The sequence below is a fragment of the Enhydra lutris genome, unplaced genomic scaffold (assembly GCF_002288905.1).
Source record: "Enhydra lutris kenyoni isolate GAN:26980312 unplaced genomic scaffold, ASM228890v2 scaffoldscaffold4, whole genome shotgun sequence".
In the NCBI taxonomy this organism is placed as follows: Eukaryota; Metazoa; Chordata; class Mammalia; order Carnivora; family Mustelidae; genus Enhydra; species Enhydra lutris.
In genome coordinates, this window is record NW_019154088.1 from 19,999,199 (window position 1) to 20,024,639 (window position 25,441).

The 25,441-nt window shown below is 45.6% G+C and overlaps 1 protein-coding gene across 1 annotated transcript in view; it reads right to left on the bottom strand.

The window, feature by feature from the left end:
- The window catches only part of LOC111161395 (myosin VC), a 100,525-nt gene that overhangs the window by 53,184 nt on the left and 21,900 nt on the right, over nt 1–25,441 (bottom strand). The window contains exons 6-13 of the mRNA XM_022525016.1: nt 24,584–24,727; nt 23,154–23,235; nt 21,651–21,758; nt 11,134–11,240; nt 7,545–7,810; nt 3,749–3,830; nt 2,290–2,430; nt 523–648 (exon numbers count right to left, since the gene is read on the bottom strand). Of these exons, the coding sequence (XP_022380724.1) occupies nt 523–648; nt 2,290–2,430; nt 3,749–3,830; nt 7,545–7,810; nt 11,134–11,240; nt 21,651–21,758; nt 23,154–23,235; nt 24,584–24,727 (1,056 nt within the window). The remainder of the gene's footprint in view (nt 1–522; nt 649–2,289; nt 2,431–3,748; nt 3,831–7,544; nt 7,811–11,133; nt 11,241–21,650; nt 21,759–23,153; nt 23,236–24,583; nt 24,728–25,441) is intronic.

Below are 25,441 nucleotides of genomic sequence, written 5' to 3' on the forward strand. Positions count from 1 at the left end.
CCCCCCCCCCCCCGCCTACTTGTGATCTGTTTGTCAAATAAATAAATAAAATATCAAAAAAAATAGATCAACTATAAAAAAAAATAAAGATCATCTAGAAAATACAACATCTTGAGCCAGCCTATGTTATCAGTGTAATAAACATATTACAACTTAATGAAAAAGGAAAGCCTCAAAAAGGTCCAGCTTTCATTATTGAAAACAATTATGCTGTCTTGATTATAACCATTTCATAGAGGAAATAAACAGATAAGAGATTCATGAATTCCCAAGAAATCTAAAATCAGAAATGAGGCCCACTAGCCACACGTTTATCTTTAAAGCACTGCAGTTGAAACTTGTATTTTGCGACAAAAACAAGTTAAAAATTGTTAGACACACGTGCAAGTCTCCTTCATCACGGCAAGGCACCAAGACCGAGTGTGACTTGAGTCTGGCCAGAGAAGCCCCTGCCTGTCCACAGCATCTAGGAAACCTTTCCAGCTCCAACGCAGACGGCATCGCCCCAGACTCTCCCTGTACCTTGTCAGCAAAGTGCTGGATGATGAAGGATGCATTTGACATCCTGGGTTTCTCAAAGAAAGAGTTCTTGTTGACAAAATTATTATACAGCTTTTGAAGCCAGTTTTCATCAGTTCCATGTGGTAACTGCAAGAGAAAAGGAAACCAGAGAGTGAGAAAACTAGAGCTGAAAGATTAATAGGGGCACAGAAAAGTACTAATTCTGACAAACCAAGGTGAGCGGACGACTCAGAGTGAGCTGCGTACGTCTGCGGCTCATTTTTATAAAGCATCTAGGCACACATCTGTACTTGATCCTAACAGCCTTGGCAGTGCCACTTATACAGACCTATCAATGCCCTTGTAGAAAAACAAAATGTTATAAACTAGAAGGAAATGGACATAGAATAAAACTCAAGAATGAAGAAATTTATTTTTGCAAAATTGGCAGTATTCTTATTATTTCTTCCCAAAGAAGTCTAAAGTTTCGGGGCAAAAAGATCATAGATTTCATTATGTGAATGAAATCTTGCTTGATGTCTTGCTTGGTTCTTCTTGCTTGAACAGGGAAAGACTGGCCCCTAAATATAACCCTCCCCACTTCACCCCTACCTCGGGAAAAGAGCTTTTCTTTCATTGTATAGCCTAGTTAATAACTACTTCCTCAAACAAAACTAGTTGCAAAACTTTTTCTTGATACTGGTGATATGGAAGTGATCAGTGATATTTGACCCAAACTCAGCGAATTTAATCCCCCATTGTGTCCAAAAGACTCCTGCAGGCTTCTTTGTGACACCGGTTGCCTAGCGAACGTCTGTGTAGAGTAGGTACAAATATCTCCTAGAGGCTGCCTTGGCCTGGGCACCCTGCCCTCACTAGATCGATCCAGAATGCTTAGCCCTGCTGCCAGCCCTTTAATCTTGGATTACTGGTTGCTACCCAGGTGGGACCAAGAGGAGAATCTGTGAGAAAAAGCATGGAATTGAGAATTCGAGGGAGAAAAGGCCAGTTAATCTTCAACATTATGATGTATTTTTAAAAATCAATTTATGTTTAAAAATCGTGACACAACATTTTTTAAAAATTAATTAATTACTTTTATTTTAAGCCACTAAATTTTGAAAAAAATTATTTTTTTAATTTAAGTTTTCGTTAGTGAACATGCAGTGCAATGTTGATTTCTGGAGTAGAATTCAGTGATTCATCACTTACATACAACACCCCACAATACAATCTTTAAGCCAAAAAATGAGTACTGTCCTGGGGATTATTTGTCCCTGTGGTCCCACAAGAGCCTCTGCTAGTCTGGCCCACTGTAAATGTGCTCTTCCTACAGGGAAATAACAACAGGAAAACTAGAGGCCTCTTCTCTTGAATTGTATGATGTTGATTTTTCAGCTACCCCTCCCAATGGATGACTCACAGGAATGAGGAAATAAAAGAAAATTCAGTTCTTATTAGTCATTAACAACTGGTATGAGGTCACCTGCTATTTTCACATCCATTCTAAATACGCCTTGGACAGCCTCAAAGAGCTCCTCCTTGGTGGACATGACCTGAGAGGTTATGCATAGTACCCAACAGTGGGCTATACATGGTGAGAGTAGAAGGCTCAGCTGGCCCTCTGGGGTTCCTTCCATGGACTGCTGTCCCAGCATTAATGTCCAACCAGTTGGGTAACACATCAGGAATTTACATGTACACCAAAAAAAAAAAAAAAAAATCCAGTTTGTAATATTCTCATTTGTCACTACACAGAAGTTGAACAAAAAAAATTTTTTAAGTTACCAAGCATTCTTCATCCAGTAACTCCAAAATACCCATTTTGGCTTCGATCAGGTCAATAACTGGTTGGTTGTCATAAAAATCTATCAGAGTCCAAGGGATATCTTCCTTCATGTATTCTTCTTGTTCAAGTTTAAAGACATGCTGGAAATCCAGAAGTTAATAGAGAAAACAAAACAGAACATTAAAGTGTGCTTTCAACGTCCAGGTTATAAGCACTTGGGAAATACAGAGACCTGACTGGTTTGCAATGTTTAGGGAAGACCCTGAGGTACAGGCCACGGTCCTTACCCATGACCGATGCTGCAGAGTTCCTAATGTGACCATCCCACCTGGTCTGAGTGGGACCCCACGTCCTGGGGACCACCCAAAGTGGTCCTGCAACTCCTCCCTGCTCACAGCACTGCCGTTAGCCAAGACAGGTGCAGCCTCTCTGGCTGGGTGGAGCCAGCCTGCCCGAGAATGCTGGCCGTGGGGCCGGTGTGAGATGCCAACAACGTGGAGAGCTCTGTTCACTACTTGTTCAGGCCATAAGAGTATCAGGGAGGCTTCCCGGAGGACTGGCCCAGGCTCATCCCGGCTGCAGGTGGCAGGAGGGGACGGACAGTGAGGAGAAAGCCTCCCACAGAAGAATCCCCGTGCCAGCTGGGAAGCCCAATGGGAGGTCGAGAAACATGGCTCTCTTAGAGGATGATGGGGTGACTTCAGGGCATGATGAAGCCTATCTACTGGGAATAAACTTTACTCGTAGATATTAAACGCTAAACTTCCAGGGAATCCTTGAGATTACGTACATAACGTACACTTGCAATGGGATGAAATTTAATGCTATACATGGATTAATTCCAAAGTGAGGAAAAGGAAAGAAAATAAACATTTACTGGGTGTGATTCAGTGTGAGGTCTAGTCCTCACAACAATATCAGACAGGCAGATACCAGTGACCATTTTTCCCAAAAAGGAAACTGAGGATCTGAGCATAAGGTCCCAGAGGAAGAAGGTGGGAGAGCAGAGATTCAAACCCAGTTCCCTTTGAATAAAAGTCTATGTTCTCCATGATGTCATACTATTTTTTTTTTCTTCAGGAATGTTTTAGGAGAAGCTGAATTTCAAAAGACAAGCAAGAATTTGCCAGGTGAAGAAGAAGGGATGGGGAAGTGACAGGAGCTGATGGGTTATGGCACAGAGGCTTGCAAGGCCATGGGGCCTTCAGGAAACTCAATCATTTGGTCCAGCTGCACAGAGAGTCTGTGAACAAGCTGGGCTAGTGATGGACTGTGGCCGAGCAGTGGGCCAGGGGGCTAGAATACAAGGAATAGACTGGGAAGGTGTAATTTCAGGATGTGGCCACATGGTGGTGCTGTGAGCTGGCATGGGGCTCCTGCACTGTGCGGGGGATCTGAAAACCGGTGGATACGAAGGGCTGAGAAAACTAGTTACAAGAAGGCGGAAAAGTCACTTACCAGGTTAAACTGCTGTTGCAGCTTCTCATTAGCGTAATTGATGCAAAACTGTTCAAAGCTGTTCACATCAAAGGTTTCAAAACTGAAATATGGTTTAAACAAGTTAAAACATACTTGCAGGGCATACGCATCTGTTTTTAGGTAAGTACTTTTTTGACAAACTTCACAGTTTAAAAGTTTGCTGCTTTCGGCCACTTTTAAATATGCCCCCAAAGCTTCTGGTTTTACTATCCCGGCAGTTGATAAATTATTTCCAGGCTGCGGGGGAAGGGATCTGGTGTGTACAAAACACCTGCCCTGAGGCAGGCTGGTCCCGATCGGCTGTATGATTTGCCTCACACAACAGCACCCAGACTCCATTACCCTCTTTGTTGGTGAGGGAATAAGGCTCTGAGAGGTTAGGAAGCGTGCCTGAGGTCACACAGCTCTTATCAGACTCAGCCGTGAGCCTGCCTGACTATGACAGCTGTGCTTTCAGGGAAAGGCAAGGCTGTTTTCCTGTCCTCCCATTCTGTTGAAGGCACAGTTCTGCCTCCTCAAGGCCTGGTTTCAGAGTTCTTGGAGGACAAAGGCAAGGTCGTCTAAGAGCCCACAGCCCAGCACACCTCATCAGGTCTGTTTTCAGACTTGAAACACTTATATCCAGAGTTGCAAAGTCAAGACCTGGGAGGAGGCGAGTGGGGACAGAAACGGGAAGTGGACTGGAGACCACACCACAGGGAGCTTACACCGCAGGGAGCCATTCAGCCCCCACCTTAGCAGCGGGACCGTGATCAGCACACAGGTCTGAATGGGAGACGGCTTGATTTCCAAGAGGAGCTGGAAATCTGGACTCGTATGTGAATTCTCCTCTCACTCTGGAAGACATGGTGTTGGCTGAACAGAGCACAGCACAGCCTTCTAACCCCAGCCACACGACTGCTCCTGCCAGGAGGAAGCTGAGTACCCCGGGGTCTTGGGGTGGATGCTCACGACCTCACTTGACCCTAACACGGCCCTAGGTCAGGAACAGCAGGACCCCCCCCCCCCACCATCACACTTGAGGGCCAGAGGCCAACAGCACCAAGGGGTGCCAGATGCATCATTTGACCCCAGGCCTCAGTTAATCCTCTAATTCTGAGTGGTTCCTGCCAGCTCCAGCCACAGGTTCCCTGAGAGTGGCACTTGACTGAGACAGTCTGTCTCAGGTTAGAATTCCAAGGCAGGGTAAGGGCCTGGAATGGGCTCTAGACAGCTGTAGGGTGACTCAAAGGAGGAGCAGAGCCCACACAGTTTGGGCCAGGGGAGAGTCCAAAGGGCCTCGTGGTGCCCCACAGCTCACAGTCAGGGCCAAAGGCGAGGCTTTCTGGAGCGGGAGTGGAATATCAAATACCAGTGATTATCGCCTTGTCCTTTTACACACTCCCTCTCCCAAAAATGGGCCCTCAGATCTGAAGTTCAAAACCCATGGAAAGACCTGAATCTGTGACCTGAAATGCCAGAAACACACGGGCTATGAGACCACTTCACGTGAGTGATACTCATGGTTCTAAAGATGCCATTTGATCCTCCTAATGACCCCGTGAGGGAGGCCCCAGCTTACGGAGGCAGAAACCGAGGCTTGTGACTTCCTCAGAGCCACACATCCGGAGCTGCCATGCTCCCTCCCAGGGTCCCGAGCCCCAGCCTCTGGCCTTGCCCACTCTGGGTCCGGAGCACATAGACCCCGACGGGCTGGGGAGCCTCAACTCTGAGTGCTGCTCTGAGCAGAAACCTCAAGGCTCCCAACTTCGGCAGTCATCGCTTTCAGTGCTGGCCACTTTTCCTTTGAAGCTGCTGTATTTCCAGATCAGACTGAGCTCAGTTCTCTCAAACACTGCCTGGCGTGCCTGAGCAAGGGCCAAGCAGCAGGGGCTCGGCACACGGGGAAAGGCGGGACAGGGTTCGCCCCTGTGGCAGCACTGCCCCTCAGAGGGGAGCTTAGGTTTTTAGAGTGGACCCTTAATTCACAGGTGGCAGCAAGCATGCTACTTGTATTATCTTTGAAGTGGATTTTAATTTTAAAAATTTAGGCTAAGACCTACTTTATCTAGTCCTTATAAATTTAGTTATTGTCGCAGGTTTGTTCACATAACCAAAACCTCAGATTCCTTATCGCAGGGGTCTGCAGGCTTCGTTCATCTGCCTCCTGCCTGCCATGGCCCTCACTCCCTGATGCTTGTCTTCAGCTGCCCTCCTCTCTCCCCCAGCCCCTGCTGACCTCCAGCCCACCCACCGGCTTAGTTGCTCATTCCCATCCCAAGAAGCTTCCCAATCTCTAATTACCCGCCTGCCTTCTTCACTAAAATTTAAGTTCCAAGAGGGCAGGGACTATGTGCCTATTCTGCTCCCCAATCACACCCCTCACATGCCTGGCACTTAAACATGTGTGGGATGAATCGAATCAACTACCCTTAAAGGACTATTTTATTTATTTTTAAGACATTTAAAAGCACAGAAAAGAAGGGAATGCTATAGCAATCCCCTAATTCTCCCACAATAAAAGAGAGCATTGTTAAACAAGACTGTTTCTTTTTAAGTCTACTGAGAGTCTACTGGCCACTCAAATCCTCTTTTTAGCACAAGACAAGGTAAATCATTTACTAGACTATCCCCGTAATGGATCAGTGTATTAGAACTGTTGACACACGCTATTAATTGGGAGTCACATGCATTAACTCAGACTCTAAATCAAACAAAGCACCTCCCCTGAGGCACTGTTTCACATTGCACAGCTATGGGAAAGCCCACTCTGTACTGGGGTAAAAGTTCCACAGCTTCGTCACAGCCCATCTGCTCCCTCCATCCCCCAGCAGGCCACAGTGGGGGCTAGCGGGCTCTCTTCTCTGTATGGGGAGGAGAGGTTGGGCTGCTGCTCAGAGGGTAAGGGGGAACACTCCCCAAGCCAGTGGGGGGGGGGCCCTCTGCAGTGCCTTGAATGGAATGACTGGCCCTCTCCCTCACTGAGAAACCAGGACCCGCCCTGGGAGGGGTGAGAGAGGGGTTGGGGGTTTGAGGCCAGTTACCACAAACAAAAAGCCTGAGCGTCAACGGCCCTCAGAGCTCGCTTCCACGCTGGCCTGTCCTCACTCACACTCTAAGGATTCTACAGGCCTCTTGGGCATGCGTCTGGCCTTGGATTTAGAAAAGGAGGACAGGGCATAGAGGAGGAAGAGCAACCCCAGTGTGGTGGGACCTTGGCCCCCAACAGTTTGAGAACAGCTGGAGCAGGGCCAGTCCGAGAATGGAAGGGAGCTCCGCGGTGTACGAGGCTGGTGGCTCAGATGCCCGGCTTTGAGTCTGCCTCGGACCCTGGCAGCCTGGGCAAGGTGAGGGACCTCTGGGGCGGTCCCCGCGCCCTTTGCTAAGGAAAAGGTGTGTCAGGGCTCCGCCCTCCTCTGGACCTCCGCGGGGAAGCTGACAGGGGCTCTCCCACCAGCAGAGCCACCCAGGACCCGTTTCGGCCTGCAAGGCTCGGTTGTTTCCCCTCTGTCTGAGAAGTCGGGGAGCAAGTGCAGGCGATCAGCCAGCACCGTGGCCAGCAGGCCGTGAGCTCTGGCTGCTGGCTGCTGGTAATTCAGCATTTACATCGTATGCTCTAAGTGAAACACACCTCAGCCCAGGGGGCTGTACTTAACATCCACGCGTGCAAACGTAGAGAACACCACCCTTCTGATCATGTGAAACACAAAAAAAGAAACCAGAACAAAACGATCTAAAAATAATGGCCATTTGACATTTAAATGAGGAAAGACAGGCTCACAGAAGAGAATCTTACCCATAAATGTCCAAAACACCAATAAAAGTGTGCTGCTTGCCTGAAAACTGCAACGCTTGGTTAATTCTCTCCACAATGAAGTCGAACAGGTGAGTGTAGATCTTCTTGGCCAGTGCGTCCCTAGCGGTGACTGCCTGGGGCCTGGTCATGGGCTTCACCACTGTCTCGGAGGTTGTGACGATTCTGCGACTGCAGAGCCACTGGGCAACTTTGGCCCTCTCCAGGCCCAGGAGCTCACAGAACACCTTCAGGTGCCTGTCGTCCTCCTTCAAACACAAGCACAAGCCCCATCAGGGCCGTCTGGCCGTCGAACCCAGCACCAGCCCACCCGGCCGGGGCTCCGGGGCCTCCACCTGGGCCTGTGCCAGGGACAAGGACGAGCTGGCGTGAGAATGACCGGGCCCAACCAGACAGGCAGGCCTGGGAGGACAGAAGGAGGGCTACAGCGGCACAGAGCTTGCATCAAGGTATGGTTGGGATGACGCCAGGCAGTCTGGGGCCGCGTCCCACCCGGGTTGTCATTCTAGCTAAAGAACGTCCACAGTGAGTCAGGCCATGGAAGCAATCCTCCCCTTCCTGGACACGCGGACACGGCCTCAAGGCCCCTCTCTTCCCTTGGCAACATGCCCAGACTACCCGTCCCTACCTGCGTGGTCAGGGTTTGCATGGGGGGTCTAGCCCTGAGGTACCTAGATGTCATCATCAGAGAACCTGACAACAGGGCTCCCTTAACCGAGCTGGCTTCCCAGTGGACAGGAGGAATGTGTGCAAGGCTTTTCCTGCACACACAAAGTGAATCTTGCTTTTGTCCCAGCTGCCCCGCTGGTCAGAGAAAAGGAAAGGTCTGTTCCCGTCTGTCTTCAGCCAGCATGGACAAGGAGTCCTTGTCACCTGGCAAGGAGATGTGACCCTTGTGAGTGAGCACTACCATTCCCCTTGGGCAAGGGAACTTCCTTGGCACGCTAATCTTCAGAGGTCATCATGGCCGATGGGAAAACTACGGGGCTGCGCTTGAAAAGCATCAGGTTACAGAGGAGCAATCAATCTAGAAAGTTCTGCTGCCTCCTTGCTATCCACCCACACCCCTTCCGACCAACACCGCAGTAACACAAAGCTTGTATTCACCTGCCTGACCACTGGGGAGCAGAATGATAGAACCACGGCTTTCTTCCTTCTAAGAAGGAACTAAACCATCAGAATCAGAAACATTGAGCTATAGGTGCTGACGCAGGCGGAAAGGAGAGGGACAGGAATTCTTAAAAAGATGGCTTCTGGGGCGCCTGGGTGGCTCAGTGGGTTAAAGCCTCTGCCTTCGGCTCAGGTCATGATCCCAGGGTCCTGGGATCGAGCCCCGCATCGGGCTCTCTGCTCAGCAGGGAGCCTGCTTCCTCCTCTCTCTCTGCCTGCCTCTCTGCCTACTTGTGATCTCTGTCAAGTAAATAAATAAAATCTTAAAAAAAAAAAAAGAGAGAAAAAAAAAGAGAAAAAAAAAAGAGAAAAAAAAAAGAGAAAAAAAAAAGAGGAAAAAAAAAAAAGAGAAAAAAAAAAAAAGATGGCTTCCTCCAGATTGGGTCTGCCCAACATTTCAAGTTTCTGATGCAAATGAATGGTATGAATGTTCCAAAGATAGGATCACTAGTTATAGAACTGGTGATTTGCTATGAAGATTCTACATCTTTTTCAGAGACTTTGTCTCCTCAGGGTGATAGACAAAGGATTTTTATTCTATGAGTTTTAACTCCTTCTCCAAAATACTACCTTCATAGCAAACTTCATGGGACAGAGATCAGTGCAAGGGAATTTGTTGGGAAGATATCACATCTTTAGTCCATGGAGTTTGAGAAGAACAAGGGCAGAAGCCCATTTATCAGAGGTCGATGAGAAGGCACAGAGGGAGACCCACCACCACCTCCACACCAGGCTCCTACCCACACCTACCATCCCCTCTCCCAGAACCTTCCAGTTCTGTGCCAACTGATTGGGTGAGGGCTGGACACGGGGGGCATGGGATGGGCGCTTAGTGTGAGAGCTTGAGGAGAGGGAAGAGAATTACTTCCTGGTCACAAGACAACAGGACTGAAGCCTGGAACCCAAAACCACATGTTCCACCTACTGTTTGGCTCTCTCTCCTCTATGCAGCAGGTACCAGAAAGCTCAAAAATGACCTATGTGCCAAATTATGAGCTGTTCCATGAGTGTTTTGAGGGGGGACAGGAAAATAGACATTGTTATATTATGAACTGAACACTTCCTCCCAAAATTTGTATGTTGAAGCCCTAGCCTCCAATGTGATGGTATTTGGAGTGGGGCCTTTCGGGGGTGATTAGCTTCAGATGAGGTCATCAGGGGTGGGGCCCTCACGATCGGATTAGTGCCCTTCTAAGAAGAGGAAGAGACCAGAGCCCTCTGTGTCCCTCTCTCTGCCATGAGGACCCTGCAAGCTGTCTGCTAGCCAGGAAGAGTGACCTCACCAAGAGCTCAACCATGCTGCACCCTGATCTTGGACTTCCAGCCTCCAGGACTGGAAGAGGAAAAACTTCTGTTGTGGAGGCCACCCAGCCTGCGGTCTTTTGTCACAGCCTCGGGAGTTGACAAGATAGACATATATATACAAAGCTTAGAAGGTCAGGTGACCTTGCAGTTCATAGAAGCATTTTTCATTTTGTGTTATTTTCTCTTTTATGCAGATTTTCATGAGAAGAACCAAAGACACACCCCTACTAAGGGTCACTTTTCATAATTTGTCAAAGCATAGACACTTACCCTGTATTCGTTAAATCAAGAAATCACAGAACTGACATGGGAATATATTTCCAGAGGAAAGTCAGCACTCCTGGGGCTTGATGTGGGCAGGTGTCAGGAGGTGGGAGGTGTCCTTTCTGCTCCAAATATCCAGTGCTCTGAGGGCCCTATATGACCTCACCCTCTCCCCTGCCCCCCCCCAACATTTTCTGGCCTCAGAAACCACCCCTGCTTTTATTCATTCCTCTTTGGATATACTCCCCCCACCCCCTGATTTGTCAAGTAACAGCTCCTGCCTGAGGGCCTCTGCACTGCTGTCCCCTCTACCTTGAATGTTCTTTTCTCCAGTACAGGCACAGTTCACTTTCTCATCTTTAGGTCTCTGCCCCCATACCCATGAGGCTTTTATTGAGTGCTCTACACAAGAGACACAGCCCCTCTGCACCCTGGACTCTGCTTCCTTCTCCCTGCTCATGGCCACCACCAAGCCTGTAACCGGTGATCATGTCTCTTCCCCTCCACTTCCTATCCCCAGACCATAAGCCCCACGAAGAGCTTCTTGTTTGGTTTTGATCACTGCTGTTTCTCCAAGCCTGCAACAGGGCTTGGCATGTAGCAGGTACTTAGTAAATATTTACTGAATTAAAGAAAAACACAGAGAGAACACATCTTCTCCTCTACTGTTGAAGGGGAAGCTACCCACGGAACCCTTGCTTCCTTGCTCCTGACAACTGGTCTCTCCAGCGGGCCCAGTGTGCCTGGTGCTACAATGCAGAAGCAGAGTAACCATGAGACGCTCTGCTGGTGACCCTCTGACCACAGGAAGGGGAAACAAAGCAGCACTTACTCTGATAGAAGACCTCTCGTGGCCCACTGCTGTGATCTGCACATTGCCCAGATGTAGGATGGCTGCTAGGATCTTAAAAATGTCCATCTGAAAATCCTCCTTGAAACCTGAAAAAACAAATGTCCAAATTAGGAATACTGCATCTCTTCCCTGACTTCATCACTAGTAGGATAAGCACCTGAATTTTTTCAAGACACTCTAGTACCATCACTGCTGAGAGCTGGCACGGGAACTTGCAGCGGCCCCCAGAGGGCCTCTGGTTCGCCATTCTTGCCAGTTTGACCAGCGACGACACAATATGTGAATTCGACAGCCCACTAGGTTTCCCCTTTTGCCATCGCTGCTGTAAGTGCAATGCAAAAATTCATACCCAAATCACCATTTCATGTTAGGTTCCTGGGCAAATCAGCTCTCATTTATTCTATGTGTTGCACTTCCTTTATTTTTATTGTGTTTTTTTTTTCCCCCTTTTTGGTTCACAAGTTCCTTGAACTATTTTTTTTAATTTTTATTTTTATATTTTTATATTTTTATTTATTTATTTTTGAAGATTCTAATAAATTATTTGACAGAGAGAAAGAGAGAGCACAAGCAAGGAGAGCAACAGGCAGAGGGAGAAGAAGCAGGCTCCCCAAGGACCAGGAGGCCTGATGTGGGACTCGATCCCAGGATCCTGGTATCATGACTTGAGCCCAAGGTAGGTGCTCCTACTGAGCACGGAGCCTGACACAGGCCTCAATGCTGGGACCCTGAGACCATGACCTGAATGGAAATCGAGAGTCAGCTGCTCAACCGACTGAGCCACCCAGGTGCCACCCTAAACTGCTTTAGACATTATCTCCTAATCCTTACTGCACCCCTAATAGCTATGGAGGGCCTCTTCAAAGATGGCCCCCAGGGCACCACCCTCCTAGAGTTCATGCCCTGTGCGGTTCCCTCACCATGGGTTATGTATGAGTCTGAGTTTTTTTTTTTTTTTAATTAAATTTTATTTTTTATAAACATATAATATATTTTTATCCCCAGGGGTACAGGTCTGTGAATCGCCAGGTTTACACACTTCACAGCACTCACCATAGCACATACCCTCCCCAATGTCCATAACCCCACCCTCCTCTCCAAACCCCTCTCCCCCCATCAACCCTCAGTTTGTTTTGTGAGATTAAGAGTCACTTATGGTTTGTCTCCCTCCCAATCCCATCTTGTTTCATTTACTCTTCTCCTACCCCCTTAACCCACCATGTTGCATCTCCTCTCCCTCATATCAGGGAGATCATATGATAGTTGTCTTTCTCCGATTGACTTATTTCGCTAAGCATGATACCCTCTAGTTCCATCCATGTTGTCACAAATGGCAAGATTTCATTTCTTTTGATGGCTGCATAGTATTCCATTGTGTATATATATACCACATCTTCTTATCCATTCGTCTGTTGATGGACATCTAGGTTCTTTCCATAGTTTGGCTATTGTAGACATTGCTGCTATAAACATTCGGGTGCACGTGCCCCTTCGGATCACTACGTTTGTATCTTTAGGGTAAATACCCAGCAGTGCAATTGCTGGGTCATAGGGTAGTTCTATTTTCAGCATTTTGAGGAACCTCCATGCTGTTTTCCAGAGTGGTTGCACCAGCTTGCATTCCCACCAACATTGTAGGAGGGTTCCCCTTTCTCCGCATCCTCGCCAGCATCTGTCATTTCCTGACTTGTTAATTTTAGCCATTCTGACTGGTGTGAGGTGATATCTCATTGTGGTTTTGATTTGTATTTCCCTGATGCCGAGTGATGTGGAGCACTTTTTCATGTGTCTGTTGGCCATCTGGATGTCTCCTTTGCAGAAATGTCTGTTCATGTCCTCTGCCCATTTCTTGATGGGATTATTTGTTCTTTGGGTGTTGAGTTTGCTAAGTTCTTTATAGATTTTGGACACTAGCCCTTTATCCAATATGTCATTTGCAAATATCTTCTCCCATTCTGTCAGTTGTCTTTTGGTTTTGTTAACTGATTCCTTTGCTGTGCAAAAGCTTTTGATCTTGATAAAATCCCAATAGTTCATTTTTGCCCTTGCTTCCCTTGCCTTTGGCAATGTTCCTAGGAAGATGTTGCTTCGGCTGAGGTCGAAGAGGTTGCCGCCTGTGTTCTCCTCAAGGATTTTGATCGATTCCTTTCTCACATTGAGATCCTTCATCCATTTTGAGTCTATTTTCGTGTGTGGTGTAAGGAAATGATCCAGTTTCATTTTTCTGCATGTGGCTGTCCAATTTTCCCAACACCATTTATTGAAGAGGCTGTCTTTTTTCCATTGGACATTCTTTCCTGCTTTGTTGAAGATTAGTTGACCATAGAGTTGAGGGTCTATTTCTGGGCTCTCTATTCTCTTCCATTGATCTATGTGTCTGTTTTTGTGCCAGTACCATGCTGTCTTGATGATGACAGCTTTGTAATCGAGCTTGAAGTCCAGAATTGTGATGCCACCAACTTTGGCTTTCTTTTTCAATATTCCTTTGGCTATTCAAGGTCTTTTCTGGTTCCATATAAATTTTAGGATTTTTTGTTCCATTTCTTAGAAAAAAATGGATGGCACTTTGATAGGAATTGCATTAAATGTGTAGATTGCTTTAGGTAGCATAGACATTTTCACAATATTTATTCTTCCAATCCAGGAGCATGGAACATTTTTCCATTTCTTTGTGTCTTCCTCAGTTTCTTTCATGAGTACTTTATAGTTTTCTGTGTATAGATTCTTAGTCTCTTTGGTTAGGTTTATTCCTAGGTATCTTATAGTTTTGGGTGAAATTGTAAATGGGATTGACTCCTTAATTTCTCTTTCTTCTGTCTTGTTGTTGGTGTAGAGAAATGCAACTGATTTCTGTGCATTGATTTTATATCCTGACACTTTACTGAATTCCTGTACAAGTTCTAGCAGTTTTGGAGTGGAGTCTTTTGGGTTTTCCATATATAGTATCATATCATCTGCAAAGAGTGATAGTTGGACTTCTTCTTTGCCGATTTGGATGCCTTTAATTTCTTTTTGTTGTCTGATTGCTGAGGCTAGGACTTCTAGTACTATGTTGAACAGCAGTGGTGATAACGGACATCCCTGCCGTGTTCCTGACCTTAGTGGAAAAGCTTTCAGTTTTTCTCCATTGAGAATGATATTTGCGGTGGGTTTTTCATAGATGGCTTTGATAATATTGAGGTATGTGCCCTCTATCCCTACACTTTGAAGAGTTTTGATCAGGAAGGGATGCTGTACTTTGTCAAATGCTTTTTCAGCATCTATGGAGAGTATCATATGGTTCTTGTTCTTTCTTTTATTAATGTGTTGTATCACATTGATTGATTTGCGGATGTTGAACCAACCTTGCAACCCTGGAATAAATCCCACTTGATCGTGGTGAATAATCCTTTTAATGTACTGTTGAATCCTATTGGCTAGTATTTTGGCGAGAATTTTTGCATCTGTGTTCATCAAGGATATTGGTCTGTAGTTCTCTTTTATGATGGGATCCTTGTCTAGTTTTGGGATCAAGGTGATGCTGGCCTCATAAAATGAGTTTGGAAGTTTTCCTTCCATTTCTATTTTTTGGAACAGTTTCAGGAGAATAGGAATTAGTTCTTCTTTAAATGTTTGGTAGAATTCCCCTGGGAAGCCATCTGGCCCTGGGCTTTTGTTTGTTTGGAGATTTTTGATGACTGTTTCAATCTCCTTACTAGTTATGGGTCTGTTCAGGCTTTCTGTTTCTTCCTGGTTCAGTTGTGGTAGTTTATATGTCTCTAGGAATGCATCCATTTCTTCCAGATTGTCAAATTTGTTGGCGTAGAGTTGCTCATAGTATGTTCTTATAATTGTCTGTATTTCTTTGGTGTTAGTTGTGATCTCTCCTCTTTCATTCATGATTTTATTTATTTGGGTCCTTTCTCTTTTCTTTTTGATAAGTCTGGCCAGGGGTTTATCGATCTTGTTAATTCTTTCAAAGAACCAGCTCCTAGTTTCGTTGATTTGTTCTATTGTTTTTTGGGTTTCTATTTCATTGATTTCTGCTCTGATCTTTATGATTTCTCTTCTCCTGCTGGGTTTAGGCTTTCTTTCTTGTTCTTTCTCCAGCTCTTTTAGGTGTAGGGTTAGGTTGTGTACCTGAGACCTTTCTTGTTTCTTGAGAAAGACTTGTACCGCTATATATTTTCCTCTCAGGACTGCCTTGGTTGTGTCCCACAGATTTTGAACCATTGTGTTTTCATTATCATTTGTTTCCATGAATTTTTTCAATTCTTCTTTAATTTCCTGGTTGACCCATTCATTCTTTAGAAGGATGCTGTTTAGTCTCCGTGTATTTGGGTTCTTTCCAAATTTCCTCTTGTGATTGAGTTCTAGCTTCAGAGCATTGTGGTCTGAAAATATGCAGGGAATGATTCCAATCTTTTGATAACAGTTGAGACCTGATTTAGGACCAAGAATGTGATCTATTCTGGTGAATGTTCCATGTGCACTAGAGAATGTGTATTCTGTTGCTTTGGGATGAAATGTTCTGAATATATCTGTGATGTCCATCTGGTCCAGTGTGTCATTTAAGGCCTTTATTTCCTTGTTGATCTTTTGCTTGGATGATCTGTCCATTTCAGTGAGGGGAGTGTTAAATTCCCCTACTATTATTGTATTATTGTCGATGTGTTCTTTGATTTTGTTATTAATTGGTTTATATAGTTGGCTGCTCCCACGTTAAGGGCATAGATATTTAAAATTGTTAGATCTTCTTGTTGGACAGTTCCTTTGAGTATGATATAGTGTCCTTCCTCATCTCTTATTATAGTCTTTGGCTTAAAATCTAATTGATCTGATATAAGGACTGCCACTCCTGCTTTCTTCTGATGTACATTAGCATGGTAAATTCTTTTCCACCCCCTCACTTTAAATCTGGAGGTGTCTTCGGGTTTAAGATGAGTTTCTTGTAGGCAATATATAGATGGGTTTTGTTTTTTTATCCATTCTGATACCCGTGTCTTTTGATTGGGGCATTTAGCCCATTAACATTCAGGGTAAGTATTGAGAGATATGAATTTAGTGCCATTGTATTGCCTGTAAGGTGACTGTTATTGTATATTGTCTCTGTTTCTTTCTGATCTACTACTTTTAGGGTCTCTCTTTGCTTAGAGGACCCCTTTCAATATTTCCTGTAGAGCTGGTTTGGTGTTTGCAAATTCTTTCAGTTTTTGTTTGTCCTGGAAGCTTTTAATCTCTCCTTCTATTTTCTTTTCTTTTCTTTTTTTTTTTTTTTTAACAGAGAGAGAGATCACAAGTAGGCAGAGAGGCAGGCATAGAGAGAGGAGAAAGCAGGCTCCCCGCTGAGCAGAGAGTCCGATGCGGGCCTCGATCCCAGGACCCTGAGATCATGACCTGAGCCGAAGGCAGAGGCTTAACCCACTGAGCCACCCAGGCGCCCTCTCCTTCTATTTTCAATGATAGCCTAGCTGGATATAGTATTCTTGGCTGCATGTTTTTCTCGTTTACTACTCTGAATATATCATGCCAGCTCTTTCTGGCCTGCCAGGTCTCTGTGGATAAGTCTGCTGCCAATCTAATATTTTTACCATTGTACGTTACAGACTTCTTTTCCCGGGCTGCTTTCAGGATCTTCTCTTTGTCACTAAGACTTGTAAATTCTACTATTAGGTGACGGGGTGTGGACCTATTCTTATTGATTTTGAGGGGGGTTCTCTGAACCTCCTGGATTTTGATGCTTGTTCCCTTTGCCATATTGGGGAAATTCTCTCCAATAATTCTCTCCAATATACCTTCTGCTCCCCTCTCTGTTTCCTCTTCTTCTGGAATCCCAATTATTCTAATGTTGTTTCGTCTTATGGTGTCACTTATCTCTCGAATTCTCCCCTCATGGTCCAGTAGCTGTTTGTCCCTCTTTTGCTCAGCTTCTTTATTCTCTGTCATTTGGTCTTCTATATCGCTAATTCTTTCTTCTGCCTCATTTATCCTAGCAGTGAGAGCCTCCATTTTTGATTGCACCTCATTAATAGCTTTTTTGATTTCAACTTGGTTAGATTTTAGTTCTTTTATTACTCCAGAAAGGGCTTTTATATCTCCCGAGAGGGTTTCTCTAATATCTTCCATGCCTTTTTCGAGCCCGGCTAGAACCTTGAGAATCATCATTCTGAACTCTAGATCTGACATATTACCAATGTCTGTATTGATTAGGTCCCTAGCCTTTGGTACTGCCTCTTGTTCTTTTTTTTGTGGTGAATTTTTCCGCCTTGTCATTTTGTCCAGAGAAGAGTATATGAAGGAGCAAGTAAAATACTAAAAGGGTGGCAACAACCCCAGGAAAATATGCTTTAGGCAAATCAGAAGAGATCCCAAATTGTGAGGGGGGAGAAAGGGGATAAAAAGAGGTCCAGAAAGAAAAAAAGAAAAAAGAAAGAAAAAAGAAACAATTAAAAAAAGAAAACCAATAAAGAAAAAATATAAAAAGGAAAAAAATATATATATATATTAGATAAACTAGTTTAAAAACGTTAAAAAAGAAAAGGGTAAAAGTTAAAAAAAATTTAGCAGAAGAAGAAAAAAAATTGAAAAAGAAAAAAATAATTAAAAATTAAATTAACTGCAAGGCTAAAGAATCATGGGGAGAAAGCCATGAGTTCCGTGCTTTGCTTTCTCCTCCTCTGGAATTCCGCTGCTCTCCTTGGTATTGAAACTGCAGTCCTTGGTAGGTGAACTTGGTCCTGGCTGGGTTTCTTGTTGCTCTTCTGGGGGAGGGGCCTGTTGTAGTGATTCTCAAGTGTCTTTGCCCCGGGCGGAGTTGCACCGCCCTTACCAGGGGCTGGGCTGAGTAATCCGTTCGGGTTTGCTTTCGGGAGCTTTTGTTCCCTGAGCGCTTTCCGTAGAGTTCCGGAGGGCGGGAATGAAGATGGCGGCCTCCCGGTCTCCAGCCCGGAGGAGCCGAGAGCCCAGGATCCCACTCCTCAGTGCGCCCTCAGAGAACAGCGCCCAATTACTCCCGTCACCCTGGCCTCCGGCCGCGCTCCGAGCTGACGGAGCCTGCGACCGGTTCAAGGTAACCCGGAGCTTAGAGCTTACTCCTCAGCTCTGTCTCTGTAGCCGGCTTCCCCGTTCTACTACCTGTAAGCTCTGCGACACTCAGACGCCCCCGATCCTTCTGTGACCCTGCGGGACCTGAGGCCACACTCACCCCGCGTGGGCTTCACCCCGGTTAAGCCTCTGGAGCGATGTCCCTCAGCGGAACTGACTTTTTAAAAGTCCTGATTTTGTGCTCCGCTGCTCCTCCACTTGCCGGGAGCCGGCCCCTCCCCCCGCGGTCTATCTTCCCGTCGCTTTGGATTCACTTCTCCGCCAGTCCTACCTTTCAGAAAGTGGTTGATTTTCTGTTTCTAGAATTGCAGTTCTTCTCTTCAATCTCCCGTTGGATTTGTAGGTGTTTGCAATCTTTAGATAAGCTATCTAGCTGATCTCCCGCTACCTGAAGTAGTCTCAGCCTGCTACTTCTCCGCCATCTTGACTCCCGATGAGTCTGTTTTTGACCATTATCACATGGCAGTAGTGACGTGGCCTTACTTCTGAAGCTGGTTCATAAAAAATCTTACACATCCCACCTAAGCCTACTGTAACTCGCTCTGGGAGAAGGGAGCCACAACATGGTACACACCATTTACCCTGAGACCAGTGTGCTGTGAGGAAGTCTGTGTGGAGAGAGAGATGACTGCCCAGTCCCTGGTGCTTCTAACCGTACCAGTCCATGTGAGAAAACAAGCCTTCAGAGAGGATGGGGTCCCTACTACTGTCAAAGAGTAGTCCCCACTGACAAGTATCCAGCTGAGCCCAGTCACCCCAGAATCACCCAAAATAATAATGATCCATCATTTTAGGCCATTAAGATTTGGGGAAACAGCAAAAGATGATTGGAACAACTGAGTATTTTCATTACTATCCCAGTAATCAAATGGGGAAACTGATGCCCAGAGAAAACAACTGAGCTCTGGAAGGCCAGAGACTGATCTTAGGATAAACAAAAAAATATTGGAGCAAATACATGACGATAGATAATTTAATACTAAATTGTAAGATTGAATGGCCAAGACAGAGGCCATCGGAGGTGAGTTCACTGGGCTAGCATCTTGAGGTAACAGACTTCATAGAAAGTAAGCAGGGCAGATTCCTTCATATTCCTGGCATTCTGCCCACTAAGGGAAGGAGAGGGGAGCAGGCCCCAACCCCTTTCCACCCCTGCCACTTCACACACCACAGTGGGCAGCCAACACCACTAATAGCCACAAGAGGCAGTAGACTGTTTTACTCTACTTCCCCACAAAACTTTGGGGGGCTTTGTCAAAACTCTAGGCCAGGGGTGCAAGGCTGGGCCAGGGGAAGCAAGCCAGGTGCCCGGGGCCAACCCTACATTTGTGCCACCCTGAGAGTGAATGCCTGAACTCCTCCTTCAAGTTCATGCCCTAGTTACCTCTCCTGCCTCACACCTAGTCCTGGCCCGGCTGCTGCGGACATCTGTGAAAATAATCTAATTTGCGTGAGATCATGAAAAAAATTGCTGCTGCTGCTCTCGCAGGATTAAGAAAGGTTTCATGGAGAAGCGGATGGTTTTGCTCAAAGGATGGCTAGGGCTTGAGCAATAGGGAATAGAGACTGAGGGCAGGCCATCATACTGAGCAAGCACCTGCTACGTGCCCAGTCTGGTACCAGGGGCTCTCACACACATTTCCTTACCAGTTATAATGGGAGCCCTGTGGGTAAGGAATATGGCCATTCTATAGATCAGGAAGCTGAGTCTCAGAAAGGGCAACCTCCTTAGAGTCCTGCCAATTAGGTTTTAAGTCATGTTTATTTGATCTCAAAGCCTACTCTATTTCTCTTGTATCATTTTTGTGTGAGGTGAAATATTATAGAGGCAGGAGGGAGTGTCGGAAGGGGAGAGATGGAAAGGAGGACAGGGCATGTGGACCAAGGTCCCACCAGGGCCTGCCAGAGCTAGGCTGCCTGCCAGAAGTAATACATGGTATTATTTCTCAGTAAAGCACATTATAGATACAGTAATGACTTCAACTACTTTAAGAAAATGGTAAGAAGTACCAAAAGTGCTTATCTCATTATTATACACTATTTAAATTGCCCTTCTCCTTAAAGGGGTTTGGAAGGGCAGGTGGGGGGGGCATCTGGGTGGTTCAGTCAGTTAAGCATCTTATCCTTGATCTCAGCTCAGGTGTTGATCTCAGGGTCATGAGTTTAAGCCCTGCATTGGGCTTGAGACCCACCGTGGAGCCTATTCAAAAAAAGAAAGGAAGAAAGAAAGAAAGAAAGCAAACAAACAAGAGAAAAGAAAGAAAAAAAAAAAAAGAAATTTGAAGGGGCAGAATCAGATGGTAATTCTGGTTAGGAAACCAACCAGTTTTCTTTCTCAACTACCTGAATGTTTCATTCTCAATTATCTTGAAGAGTAATGTTGCCTATTACTCTGATATATTTAACCTCAAATTCTTTGCCTTTTACATTTAAATATAGTCACCAAAACCACAGCAATGAAAATAACTTGGTGAAACAAATATTTTCTCTAAGAAGTAAAAATAGTCTGTGGTCTCACACTGATCCAAAGCTTTGACTGATAGTTATGTGTTAGTGTCTACACTAATACACTACAGGAAAGTAAATGATCATTTTCATCAATGCCATTAGGTAGACACTTCCCAAACGTGAGCTCCATGTGGGAAAAGCAAGGAGGAGAAAGACCAAGCAATGCAAGATTTTGTTTTCTGTATAAAAATGTGGTAAGAAGAGTGCCAGGGTGGCTCAGTTGGTTGAGCGTCTGACTCTTTGATTTCAGCTCAGGTCATGATCTCAGGTCATGATTGGGGAGCCTATGTCAGGTTCCACGCTCAGCAGGCAGTCTGCTTGGGATTCTCCTTCTCCCTCTGCTCCCCACCAACCCCCCAACCTCCTGTTTATGCTCTCTCAAACTCTCTCTCTCTCAAAAAAAAAAAGTGAGTCTCCTCCGTCCCCTTACTCTAAAATGGGGGAAATACTAGTGTCTATGTCATAAAATGCTTGTAAATTGAGCAAGCTAGCACAGGTAATGAAGTGCTTGGGATGCCTGGTAAGTTCCATGTAAGTGTCTGCTATTTTATCGGGCCAGGTAGGGTCAACGTGACCCCACCCCAGTCCGAGCACCAGTCTCCTCTGAAGTCAGCCCCGAGGAGCTTAAGAGCACCCCCGAGGCAGACATCCCCCACTGCTCACTGCAAACCAGCCCCACTGCAGGTGAAGGCATTAATATCTACATCTTTTAAGGGAAAAGCGCCAGTCTTGTCCACTTGGGCATCAAATATATCCTGATCAACTCATCCTAAGATTAGAATTTATTAGGAGTCTTCAGAACACACACCTGCTGGGCATCCTGGCCTTTCATTTTGTTTTTTGTTGTTGCTGTTGTTGTTTTAAAGAGAAAATGGCCACACGTTGGCTAGGGTATTTCCACTTACCCAGCAGCGTGAAGGTCTTCCGTGTCTCCACCATGTCTGCCCTGTCATTCACACCCTCGATGACCGTGCTGCCTCCCATTCTTGTGTAGTTAAATTCTTCTGCACTCCCTGCAACCAAAAGATGGTTACGTGTGTGACACAGAAATTTGTGACGCAGGTTTATCAGAAGCAAGACAGGAAGCTCACACATAATACACTAGAATAAGCACTTGACACACATCACTCCATTAATTCTGTGGGAGTCTATGTGACAGACACAGAAGCCAGGGCCCAGGGAAGTGAAGTGTGTTGCTGAAGGCGCCAGAGCCGAGGGAGGGCAAGAGTCTGAACACATGCCTGTCTGACCACAAAGCTCCTGGGTCTTGCCCCCGTATCTCACTGTTCTGTACAGTTTTACTGAGGATTACCCACCACAGAATAAACTGTCCATGGTTAAGATGTAGACTTTGGTGAGTTTTGATATACGTACGCCCTAACAGAACCAGCACCACGGTCAAGAGATTAACCACACGCACAGCTAATACCTCAGCAGTAGGTGGGCCTACCGACAGCTCTTCCAAATTCACTATTCACATCCTGTTCTGCAGACAGGCATGGGTTTTACCTTCATACGAAATCTGAGGAACTTTAGCTTCTTCACAAATGCAAGCAACTTCTCCAAGATCGGAGCGTTCAACTCCCACATACTGCACAATTCTATCCACCAACCCAGCACAAGCAACCAAGGGAAGAGAGCTGTGACAGCACAGGAATCGAGCTGTTTGCGAGACAGGACAAAGAGTTCTGCTGTCTCTGTGGTTTGATTAGTTGGAACGACAAACAATAACGACCCTGAGTCATCAAGGAAGCTCAAATGATGACAGAGACCCTCTGTCTCAGAAGACAGGGAAATATGTCATGCATATTGGAAAACAACCATCCGAGGAAGTTCAGATAAAGAAAAGTTTAGGGATTTGACAGCACCAAGTCCCAGGGGTCAGGAGATCTTATTCAGGTGGCTCTAGCTAGATGACCATCATCACCCATGAGCTTTGGAAAAAAACCCTGGAGTTTAAAGGCCTCCTCTCCTGGACCCACCCTGCCCCTCAACTTATCATCTTAGTTAGATGCATCAATTCTACCCCCAAAAGCCAAGGGCCTGTTTTGGACAGAGTATTTTTTAAGTGATATTACTATAAGAAAAAAGCAAACTTGGGGCACCTGGGTGGCTCAGTCGGTTAATCGTCTGCCTTTGGCTCAAGTCACGATCCCAGGGCCTTGCGATCAAGCCCTATATAGGGCTCCTGCTCAGTGGGGAGTCTGCTTCTCCCTCTCCCTCTGCCTGCCACTCCCCCTACTCGTGCTCACTCTCTCTCTCTTTCCCTCTGCTCTCTCTTTCTCAAATAAAGAGAATCTTAAAAAAAAAAAAAAAGAAGAAAGAAAGAAAGAAAGAAAAAGAAATCAACCTGGAATTTAAGTCCCTACATAAAAGAGAGACATGTCCATGCATTATATAACACGTACCCAATTTAAGATGTTTAAATTCCGACTCCTGGGCAGATGCACAAAGCTGATAAAAAATGTGGTAATTTCGTTCATTTTCTGACTGTAAAATAAAGGAAAGTCCTGAAATTACACCAGCTCTTTGCAAGTAAAAATATGAGGCTCTTAATGGAGGGTCTTAGATGGCTAAACCGGATCGACAATTCTGCTCTTAGGGACACTGACAACTTACCTGGCTTTTTTACTCTGGTCAATAACACTGTGACCCAGCCTGTTCCCCCTCTGTTGGCTCAAGGCCACCTTCCAGATAAGGACCCCCCAAAAAATGTTATTAAGTGAAAACACCCTGTGAAATGAGAATAATGTAATTTGTACCAGTTGAAATTTTTTTTTAAATTTATTTATTTGACAGACAGAGATCACAAGTAGGCAGAGAGGCAGGCAGAGAGAGAGAGAGGAGGAGGCAGGCTCCCTGCCGAGCAAAGAGCCTGATGCGGGACTCGATCCCAGAACCCTGGGATCATGACCCGAGCCAAAGGCAGAAGCTTTAACCCAGTGAGCCACCCAGGTGCCCCTGTACCAGGTGAAATTTTTAAGCTACTCCTTGTAATAAATACAACGCTTACTGTTGCTCTCTTGGACCAAAATTATGGAATTTTCTCCATTTTACTGACAAAAGAGCCTTTCTCTTAAACACCCCCCACTAACTGTAAGCCCATTCCCTTCCTGGTCAGGAAAGCTGGTCTAAACAGCTTTGTCTATTTCAAGAAGTTTTTGTGTTCTGAAAAGATAAACTTGTTTGTGAAACTCAAAGGATCCAAAAATTTTCCCTTCGGTGGATTCATATCACTCCACTGATCTTGCATCCATCTGTCAATTTTTTTTTTGTTTTTAAGAAGCAGAAAGAAGGGAGCCTGGGTGGCTCAGTGGGTTAAAGCCTCTGCCTTCAGCTCAGGTCATGGTCTCAGAGTCCTGGGATCGAGTCCCACATCAGGCTCTTTGCTCGGCACGGAGCCTGCTTCCTCCTCTCTCTCTCTCTCTCTCACCACAAAGGAAATACCAGTGTAAAAATCAGCAATTTGGAGGTTGCAGTATTTAGTATAGTTAATGATCAACCTTGTGCAACCACCACCAACAGAGTGTGTTGTCATGCATCAAAAAACAAAAACAAAAATTTTATTCTCTAATATCAATAAAAGAAGTTCAAGTGATGGAAACCACAAAAAAAAAAATATGTAGTCTCTCTGCCTACTTGTGATCTCTGTCAAATAAATAAATAAAATCTTTAAAAAAAAAAAGCAGAAAGAAAAAAAAGCCAAAAGGCAAATGAAAGATAGGAAATTCGATTCTCCAAGTCACAGAGCAATGCAGGTGGTCTAATGAGTATGTAAGTGCGAACAGTGCTTTGAAAGTTGGGAAGAAGGATATTTAATGGCTGTTTGTATCCTTACCTGAAAGACGACTCTGGATTTCTCCAGCAGGTACGTCCTCATGTTGGCTCCTATAATCTGATTCCTCTCGTCAAAGCTGATCTCTGTGTATTTCCCAAACCGACTGCTGTTGTCATTGCGGGTCGTCTTGGCGTTTCCCACCGCCTGCACAACACAGGCCCCTCAATAACGTTACAAAGGTCTTTGCATCCGCACTATTGGAGCGGTTTCAATAAATCCAGTCCTGCGTGCTGGGGAGGGGTCTGACTAGCAGAGGGAGGTTGGGGCGGAGGGGCTGGGGGAAGAGGAGGAAAGCAGTCCAAAGCTCGCGGGGAGCAGGACGTGTCCTCGGCCTGCCATTCAGAGCTCTCCTCTCTTGCTGAGACACTGGGCAGGATCAGCTGGACCACGGGCTCTGGTGTTTCATGGCCCCAGGTTCCTTCTCCGCTATCTGTATAATGCTAGAATAGTTATTTCATCTCTCCAAGGCTTGGTTTCTTTATCTGTAGTGTGGGAATAATCTGCATCTTGCAGAGTGGGGAAGATGACCTAAGACAATATAAAGTGCCTCAACACATCCATGCTCTGAATATTACAGATGCTCGATTCAAAGAACACATCCCTCAACTTGATTTCTATCCTTATCTCACCACTTCCCTACTCAGACCTTCCACTCGACCAAAAAACTCTGTTCTCTCATCCTTTCCATGCTCTGGGCAAGACTTTTCCTTTTTACTTCTGCTCTTGAATTCTGTTTCTCCTCTACCCATCCCCTCCCCCGTCCCTGAGCACTCTCCATCTGGAAGTACCCTTCTCATGCTCACAAACTAATCTTCCTGCCCAGGTCATCATGCTTTTTCTTTTTCTTTTTTTTTTTTT